Here is a 10,166-nt window from a genome sequence, read left to right as displayed (position 1 = left end):
GCTCTTAAGCAGCACACTGCAACACAAGCTTAAATTGCATCCGGAAGGTTTTGTAAGGTTTCCGCTGTCAACTTAAAAAACACCATCGCAGTCTTCATCGTAAACTATCTTTTCTATGTTGCAGCTCTCTTTGAATCGCTCAAAGCAGATTTCGGGAACGTGGCCCTTGGCTTCATCCGACATCCATAGCAAGCAGTCTGCACATAGAACAGAGAAAAAGGGTCATTTCCAGAGGATGACATCACATGAAATGCGCAGGTAATAATGACTCCTCTGAAATTCCTTCCGGCTAACGAACTCATCGGTGAAAAAAAACGTGAAAGTCTTTGTTATGTTTTTTTTTCATATATTATCAAAACTTGCTGTCGTATATTTATCTCTGTCATTAAGCTGAATAACGAGGACATGACGAACCCGTTAGGTTTGGTTTGGTTTATTCGAGTTTAACGTCCCAAAGCGACTCAGGCTATGAGGGACGACGTAGTCAAGGGCTCCGGAAGTTTCGACCACCTGGGGTTCTTCAACGTGCAGACATCGCACAGTACACGGGCCTCTAGAATTTCACCTGCATCGAAATTCAGCCGCTGCAGCCGAGATCGAACCCACGTCTTTCGGGTCAGCAGGCGAGCGCCGTAACCACTGAGCCACCGCGGCGGGTTCTAACGAACACGTTAGAAAATGCTACTTCATTCGCTATAAGCAAGAATATTCCTAAGCAACCTATGCTTTACGATTAAAGATTATGGAGCTACTTCCGAATACATTTATTCAGCTTTAGCCCCCCAATAGCCCCAGTCAAAACGTAACCAAATATGTCGGTTGCGTGAAAGTGGACTCCGGACGAGTCAGATCCTCACTTACGTTGGAATTCCTTGTAGGGAAAGTACATCACGACGCACGACTTGTTATCCGTGTAAAGAAACTGAGCAGTTTCCCAAGGGCCGTCAGCTGCAAGAAATTGTCTGCAAGTTACACTGTACCCATAACAATATGAGTCGAGTGTGTGTAAAAACTTATATTCACAGTCGCTTTTCTAACAGGTAAGCGAAAGGTGCAAGCTTACAGTCGTCGATTCTGAAAACAGGCTCGTCAGGCGTGACTCCAGGCTTCAAATGCACAGTGAAGTTTTTGCTGAAAAGATGGAACAATGTCGCCCAGTTTGTGTCTTGCGCAAGCGTGATGAGTAAACACAGTAGTACAAACATTGGACTTCGGCGGAAGCTATAACAATGTTCCCTCGCGCATGCGAATAGTCAGTTGATGTTGGGCAACTTTCTGAATATTTCTTGGCCTCAGATTACGGTGCAACTTCTGTTTAATTGATGACCTGTTACGTGAAAAATTTCAACACAAAAGCAAGAACCGTCGAAACCTAGGAGTAAACAAAGCTAGCCCTAGGTTAGCATTCAAAACTAATTATTGCAACATCCAATTCTGGGCATTGCCAACACAGATATACCTTTGTGGTACCTGGAATGAAAGAAATGTCAAATAAATCTAGCTTTATTCTATCTTTGTATGTATTTTACCATTTAGTCCACAGATATGCTTTATAGAAAAACGTGGCGATACATGTTTTGGTGCTGACATTATTTCACCAACTGCAGCACTCATAAGCTATAAATGCACGTGTATGCTTTCTCTCTGTCGTTAACAACTTGAGCATGTTCATAGAGCAGAATGTACATAATCGCACAGAAATAGTTACATTACAGTGCAGCCATACATACACAAAACCAAAAACGCGCTTGTTATTCTGCATATTTGAGCAAATCGTGATGTCATAGGCTACCTTTGATCAAGAAGGTTGAAAACGAGACGCTAAGGTGCCCCGTATTTTGTGGATACGGTGCATAGCTATTTTCATCGTTTAATGTTTATAAGAAAATACAGTTCCTCTTGTAGAAAATTGTTCATCGAGCTAAGGTGTTCCCCCTTAACTCCCCTGCCATCCCTTGCTAACTTTTCTCCGTGTATCCCACGTAGGAGGAGAAAGTAGACTAGGTATGGTGTGATACACCTAGAATAAGAGCTTAAATCGTCATCCGCTGCGCTTATCCAGTGACACGTTCTTTTTAACAGGGGTTTAAATTTTTCACGCTGCCCGAAATAGGAACCTTCCGATCGTGTCAGCCTCAAATGTCTAAAAAAATCTTTTCTCTTGAGATTTCGACGCCACACTGCAAACTGGAAAAGTAAGAAACCTAGCGCTTAACCCTATCATCATCCCTATTGCATTATAACAACTTTCTCGTGCAGGTGATTCTAATGCTGTAAAGGGGCCATCACGCATTGCGCTTTGTAAGCTTGATTTCCTGTAACAAACATCGCAGAAACTTTTTCTTAAAGAACAGCTCAAGCTTGATGTACTGCAGATTATGCAGCAACACAAATTAAGTCTTTTTCGTTTCAGATTAGGCTTACTTAAGATATCCGTTTTGTCCTTTCAGCATCCACAGATAACTGGCCGCCCCGGTCTCTTTGTCGAAATGCGTGCGCACGGCGGACAGGCAGTCGTAGTCTCCATCTAGGTCTTCATCGAATATCGCGACGTCGGAAGGAAACGCATCAAATAACTGCAAGAAATAATGGCCAAAAGAAGCAAGAAGTAGTCGCATAAGTGGTTTTTCTTTGCGTAAATCTGTGGCGAGGCCTTTACGCCTGTAAAAGATAAGCGCAGGGGCTTTGTTTGTAGAGGCATCTTGCGGGAGAACCCAGTATCGGTAGCATATGCTGGCACAGCTGCATCGGCACCATTGCTTTTACAATGGCACTCACGCGAAGTGAAACCAAAGCGCAGGTAAGCCTACCTACCTTGCGTGTGCTCATCCTCATTATGATCCTCATCAGCTCAGCAATGTTCACGGCAGGAGAAAGTCCTCTTTCGCGAATATGTCCTCAGCCTGCTGCAGTCATCTCATCCCCACACCCTTCCAAAACCTCATCTCCTCACTGGGCCCTTCTACGCTGAACTTCTCTCAGAACACGCTCCATTACCTTATAGGGGACAATCGATTACCTGTTCTCATTCAGAGATCCCCTGCCCATGTCCATGTCTTGTTGACTTCAGCACGGTCATCATTGCCCCTCTTTTTTTCTCTAACCTACTAGGCTTCATTTTTTTTTGTACAATTTGCTGTGTTGTCCTGTGTTTAATTTCAGCCCTTTTTGATACTTTGTATATTTCATTTCCATCGTAGACTACTGGCAACGTGCGCCTATTTTACGCGGTACTTTTGAATAGAAGTTGTAAATGGTTCTTGATAACCTGGCGCTTTCTGCAAATGCGGTTCACACCACTGTTGATTTCCCAGTTATGTTATTCTCCCGGTCAGGATCTTCGGTCGCCACCTATAACTACTACCTGTGCCGTCACGCAACGGTCTTCCCGCCATCGAAGCGAGAATCAAGTTCTCTAGTGGTCATTCTCCTTCAGCTAAAATCTCTTCGTTTTGCTGCTTTCTCTTTCATTGCCTCCTCCACGTTTCGTTTGACGCCGTCTCTTCGTGAACTCAAGCAGAAGAGTGGACTGGTCGGCGATGCATCGTTCGGAACCGAAGAAGGACGAATACAAGGAAGACATCGGACGGCGTCTATTTCGGAATAAATGCAAGACAACCACCACCGTTATTTAGACTTCTTATGTCGTCAGTATTTCGCGCCACCTCATCTGTTGCTGAAATTCGCATTGCCAGAAAGGGAAAAGACCTGGTAATTTTTTTCAAGTCTTTCATATTTTTTAGTAGAAGTTACAGAGAGCTATTTAGCTGCAGTTTTACCGCATTCTATTGTCGTCTTTTAAACTGAATTTAAACATTTAGCATATGGCGCGAGCTTATTTATGGGTCGCTCAAGCTCCACCGGTGGCAACGCCTGCCATCGCAAGGCAGTGGTGCATTCCTTAATCACTGCACCATTGCGCAAGGAGCGGAGTGAGGAATGTCAGGGACCTGTGAACGGAAGTTGAGGATGACCAATTCACATATATGGGCGTGAACTCACTAACGCTAACGCGTAATATCCTTATATTCTTAAACAGGAGCTTAATTGTCCCTCCAATTTCCGCTCCGCAATTCCCTATTGAGAAATGTGTATAGGTTTTATTGAGTTCAGGAAACTGGATTTCGAACGTTTGGTTTGGTTTCGTAGGATTAACGTCTCAAAGCGAGCAAGGTTGTGAGAGACGCAGTAGAGGATAATTTTGACTAATTGGGGTTTTTTAGCGTGCCGTAATGTTGCAGACTGCACGGCCCCCTATCGTTTCGCCCCCGCGGCCCGGATGAACCCGCGTCTTTCCATCATCCAACCAGGAGTTCCATAACCCTAGGAGTTCCAGAACCCATTAAAACCTGATAGGTGTAACATTAAGAGACCGGAAGCGGGCAGAGTGAATCAGGGATAAAACGGGGGCTATGGACATCCTGGTTGAAATCAAAAGGAATAAATGGGCTTCGGCAGAGCACGTGATGCGAACGCAAGATAACCGCTGGTCATTAAGGGTAACGGAGTGGATTCCAAGAGAAGGCAAGCGTAGCAGGGGCCGCAGAAAGCTAGGCGGGCGGATGAGATTCAGAGGTTTGAGGGCATACGGTGGCCGCAACTGGCAAAGGACAGGGTTAATGGTGAGACATGGGACAGGTCTTTGCGCTGCAGTGGACGTAGTATGGCTGCTACTGCTGGCGCTGGTGCTGCTGCTGATGATGATGGTGATGATGACAATTAGAAAACAAAAAATGGCTTCCACTCTGTGCGTCTTCATCCTTTGGTTTGGTGAAAGAAACAAACTGCAAATTGCTAGAAACAAACTGCTAGTGGATTACCGCGCAAAGACACCAGGTCTCATACTTTGTGCAAAATGTTTACTCGCTCATCCGTACAAAAGGAAAATAAGAATCGGACCGTGTTTTGGCCTGTAGCTCTCTCCGCTAGTAGGAAGAAAGTTCTGCCTACGTAAGCGAGCAGCGTACAGGCTCCCTCTACAACGGTTTAATTCAGTTTAACCAGGTCTAACAAAAAGCCATAAATCTTCCCTTAGAGAAAAATAACTTCTGTCATTTGAAAGCCGTGCGTACGTACACAGGTGTCGCATTCCAACGAAGATGATCTCGACAAGTAACGAAAACGGTTAGTTACATATTCATTTCGCACGAAATGACAGCTGGATTCTGAAGGGGGATAGCAACCTCTTCTGGAATGTTCCAAACAGCGCACCATTTTGCACGCAGAAGCAAACTTCTCAACTTTCACGCATAAAGTGGTTAATACCTCCTGGTCCGCCCAAAATCAGCTTTATAGTGCTCCACCTAACAAACTTTAACGCGCCTTTTCTTCAACTCTGGAAGAAAATAGCTTTTTGTAAGCCTTCTTCCTTTAAGGAACTGTTTCAACGTTACTGAAAATTCCAACGCTCCGTAGCATTGCGGCTAAATACGAAAATTTTATCAACTTTTTTATTCTTATGCCTTTATGCCGCTCGCTCAATTGCGAATGAAAAGTTCTCAGTTCCTTTACTACTAGAAGAAAAATAACTGTAGTTCCGTGCACAAAAAAGCACTTCATCGCTGCACTAAAAAGCCCCAATTGTACGGGCAAGCAGCAAATAGGAGTAGATGAAGCTGTTCCGCCTATCAGATACTGGTCCGTTTTACACAAGCGTTAGCTAATATTCGCTGGGTGAGTGCCCTCGCGAATTAATCAAGCGAAAACCCTAAACAACAACAAACTCAACCAATAGCCCACCATTCGATACTGACGCGCCTAGTGCGTACTGTATACGCTGAACAACTGTTGCGGATGTTGCGACACTGCGGCGTCAAGTACGAACCTCACGATAAGCAAGACGTAAATATACGTCCACTGCTGTACGTTCCTTCCAAAGGTCCGTGCGCGTGTGACAGCTACAACGATTAGGAGCTTAGCTTTGAGGTAACTTTTACAGAATTCGCACCTTAGAAAGGTCCGTCGTTTCACGTCGTGACTTGTGCCCAGCTTCTCCAAGGGTCAGCACGATAGCCAGTGTAAGAAAACAAGTGCTGGCCCGCGCCAACGATGAGAACTTGCACATGATTTACACGGGGTGGGAGCTCAGTCACATGAGCTACACACTGGCGCCCCTTTTATGCCGAATTCTGGACTCGCTGTAGTGTTACTGGCTCCTCTGCCACACGACAGCGGCACAAAACGGCCGGCAGACAACTCCCCTACACCATGCAGCTGCGAGAGGCCAAGGGAATTATTCTTCTCCGCTGGCCGTCATTCAGTTTTCAGGCCCTGCCATGTCTGTAGGTCGCACCCCTGTATTTGCAACTGACAGCTAACTGACGGCTCAATTAATAGTTATTTTTTTGTTGCTCCGCAGCACCCGAAGGCATCGCAGAAGATAAGCCACAAAAAAATCCTTTGTTTAACACAATGCTCAAACGTTTTAGCTGTCCTGGCATGATATCGTCGGATTTAAAGCGTGTTTTCTGCTGACCCGGCAAAAATGTGTGGATATGTTTTAAATGGGTGTCTCGGTTTCACTATGCAATATAGCCTATAAAAATTAAAAGCCATTATTTATTAGGGGTGTCCGAATAGTACTCTTCTGAAACTGAATCGAATACGAATAGTTTAGCTTTGGTACAAAATAGAAAACGAATACTGTAGCTAAAAACCCAATCGAGTACGAATCTAATAATCAAAAAAACCGAATCGAGTACGAATAGAATATTTGCATAATTATTCGTTACTTGGGCGAATGTTTGTATAAAACGAAAATCCTTGCAAAACAACGAAGATCTGGCAGTCATGGTATCATTCGTGGAGTTAAGGTTGTGGTTATCGAAAGACGCAGCAATGATTTTCATTACAAGGCACGCAGTACAAGTCATTAAATTAACTCTGATCTTCACTTCACGCACCTTATAAAATTACTTTTTGCTACTGACGGCGGCGGCGAACTAAAGCCACAGCTCAGTTTATGAGAAGGGCTGTAGTTATAAACTTAGAAAATCAAGCTTGAAGTAATAGTTTGTTCAGCCTGGCTGAAACATACCGCGTGCCCAGTTTTGGAGGCTGTATATTTTAGTATCACGAACGCGGCCACACGACTGGCCCGCGTCGGGGAGCTGAACGCGCATACAAATCGCGGCAGCATGCTCTGCGACGTAGGAGGGGGCAATGTTTTTGAAAAAGCCGGCGAAAAATATCTGCGGCGTGGCCGATTCGAACATTTTATTATGTTATTTGGAAACTACTCAAGGACCTCTGATCATATTCGATTAGTTTCGAATAATTTCGAATTACGACTATATTTTTTTATTCTTTTTAATAACATGGGCACAAAATAAGATTTCACTGCCTGCATTATTTGATTCGTTCACCGAGCCGAATAGGATAACATTGATTCGGTATTCGAAAAATTCGTACGTTCGCAGATATTTATTAAATTTATTCACCAGGAAGCAAGTAGTTTGGAGTTGAGCTCGTTTTTCATGGCACTTGCCTTCCCTCGGTATCCTTCAGAAACAAATCTGGGTGCACGGCATTGAATTTTTTCAGTGTTTTCAGTGAGCGCCATGTTCCCAGGATCTCAGACACAGTTTTACTGCGAGGATGTATGTGGAGAGGAGGGGTGCTCAGCCCCTGCTTCTGGATTCGCAATAGACACGGGCAGCGAGGATGCTATCGAGAGGGATCCAGACAAACGAACCGACATGGCTGCGGATGCAAAGCGGAAGAATAGATGAGCAACGAAAGAGCCAGAAGGCCATCTGCCATGCTGAAGGAGCGCGGCTGTACAGGTCTGAAGACAGCGGACCTTGGCGCCGCTGGCACTCAGCCTCTGCTCAGGTGGCGCGTTTAGCAACCGCGGAAGAGTAACCACTTGAGCAAGCTTCATCGCTCATTGTTCGGAAACAACTGCTTGAGATGAACTCACTGCACGAGAGGCCAGAGGGGGCACACTGCTTCCTCACCGTCGCCAGCGCTGCCAGTTGCGCCGACACTGACACCGACGCTCAAAAAAAAGGAAAGGAAGCATAAAATCTTTTATTTGCTATAATTTGTCTTCCCTGGAAGAAAACGAGCAAGATCTCCATGCTGTCACTCGTAACGTAACTAGCTCTGTACCATTCAGCGTGGTGCGTTGCCATGCCGTGCTCCAGTGACGTCATGACTGACGCCACTACACCCCCCTTCCTCTTTCCCAGCGGTAACCATCCTCTAGTTACACCTACAACTACAACGGCAACGCTAAACCCATGCTGCAGACGACGGAATTTATAATTATTTCGGATCAAATCAGGCAAGTAAATCATCCAAACTTGGCATTAAAAAAGCAAGGCTGTCGTATGCAATCTCTGTGTCAAATCCTAGCGCGAATAAGCGAGCGGTTTAACCGAGAGAAGCATTCTACGGTACGTGTTTAGCGTTGCAACAGTCTACAGTCTGCTTTCAAACGCTATCGCTTTACATGAACGAGCTGTCACAACTGACATTTGCATCATATTTCTATTCTGGCATGTGAAAGACGTGTGGGTTACAAAACTAAAGAGAGCTCTGGCCGCGAAATAAGAAAGGTGACAAGAGAAATGAGTCTTCACTTTTAAAATTTTTTTGCTAACTTTCAGGCGTTTGGGACGCTCAACCTCGTAAAACCAAATTAAAACCAAACCAGTTTTATCAGTCCGAACTACGAGGGAGCAAGCGTACCCTCGTGTTTCTGAGATTTTTCAGTGTGGAAAAACGGAAAGAACTTTCAGTTTCGGCCGATATCTACAGCCAAAAAGCTCAACCTCGAGCACCCTGCACTAGCGCACGCAAACTTCGCAGCACGCCGTCGAAATCCAAGAAGTCAACATCAATTTCCAAGCGCGGCTGGAAGCAGCTTCCCCCAGCGCAGCCGATTCCACGCGCGCGCCAACGGGGACAGTTTAAAAGTGACCACGTGACCAAAATCAGCCAATGGGCATCGCGGTGGCGAAGTGGAAAACATTAAAACTAGCGCAGTACATTCGCCGCCCAAAATGGGGGCGCTCGCATCTCTTCTCGATTAAAGCGGTGACAGAACGAGTCCGCCTCCCGACGCCAGTTTTCCAACTGATATTGAAAGCTCGTAATAATTTAGTAACTTTAATATCTTTGCCAGGCTAAACTATTTGAACTCATAAAACACCATGAGAAAGCCCCAAAACTTATATCTTGCTTATCGAGCAATTGCAGACGGTTGAGACGCAGCTGAAGGCTCCATTATAGGCTTTGGCGTCCAAAATCGACAGTTTGTCTCAAAAACGGGGCTCAATTGCGACTCCCACTTTGTCTTCGAGGCTAGGTCAGTCATGGCGAAAGGCAACAACGGAATTAGTTACCGCTAAACATGCCAAGTATAACCGCAACGACTGCTTATTCGGCTGAATAAGCTTCGAAGGACGCCGTCATGTTTTCACGGTAAGTGCGCAAAAGGCGCAACACTAACTTCTGAAACTTGTGGGCCAAAGTTAATGCTATTTCCCCTTTATTGTTATGCGCATGCGCAATCTGGACCGGTTTATCCGCTAAGCACGCAATCTCGCAAAGCCCGTGATGTTAAAACCCTCTATCAATACCGGTGAGTGCCCGGATGTGCCCCCACCGCAGGGTCCTCCCGGAGCTTGGAGGTTTCACACTTACACACTCACCAACCACTTATATTGGGGCAAAAGAGGAATATACTCCTAACGCATTAAAACACAATGGATAATTGAGGACTCGGACACGCAGTTTATTATAGGGGGTGAAGCATTAGAACGGGTAACAAATACTCATACTCAGGGCAGGTAGTCACCGCAGATCCCTACCGCGAGTGTGAAATAACTAGGATATTAAGAACAGATTGGAATGTATAGGCAGGTATTGTTAAGTCATGAATAGCAATTTACCTCTACCTCTGAGAAGAAAGTATCAGGGAAAGTGTCAGGTGTTTCAGGGAAGCTCGCTATTAATTTTTAACAATAGGGTTTCTGAGGTAAATAGAAGCTTTTTGGGGCACAGTAATAGTAGTGCTGACGGTCGTCACAGAACGGGCGAATCATGTTGACTATTAAACCGATTGTGTAAATTATAATACCTTTTTAACTACTACCGATAGGCACCTGATTGCAACTGAGTATTTGTATCTGGCTGTTAGAAATAGCCATATTAGTTTT

The 10,166-nt window shown here is 45.0% G+C and overlaps 1 protein-coding gene across 1 annotated transcript; it reads right to left on the bottom strand.

The window, feature by feature from the left end:
- LOC149343007 (uncharacterized) lies at window positions 1-6,193 on the bottom strand. Its single transcript, XM_089542277.1, has 5 exons — window positions 5,948-6,193; window positions 2,425-2,576; window positions 1,064-1,131; window positions 862-948; window positions 1-197 (listed from the first exon to the last, which is right to left on the bottom strand). The coding sequence occupies exons 1-5, from the start codon at window positions 6,062-6,064 to the stop codon at window positions 73-75; spliced, it is 549 nt and encodes a 182-aa protein (XP_089398403.1). The 5' UTR covers window positions 6,065-6,193; the 3' UTR covers window positions 1-72.
- Window positions 6,194-10,166: the final 3,973 nt, after the last annotated feature.

Source organism: Amblyomma mixtum, chromosome 5 (genome assembly GCF_055824585.1).
Source record: "Amblyomma mixtum isolate Tamu chromosome 5, ASM5582458v1, whole genome shotgun sequence".
In the NCBI taxonomy this organism is placed as follows: Eukaryota; Metazoa; Arthropoda; class Arachnida; order Ixodida; family Ixodidae; genus Amblyomma; species Amblyomma mixtum.
The sequence above is the reverse complement of the archived record's forward strand: the minus strand, read 5'-3'. Positions and strand labels throughout refer to the sequence as shown.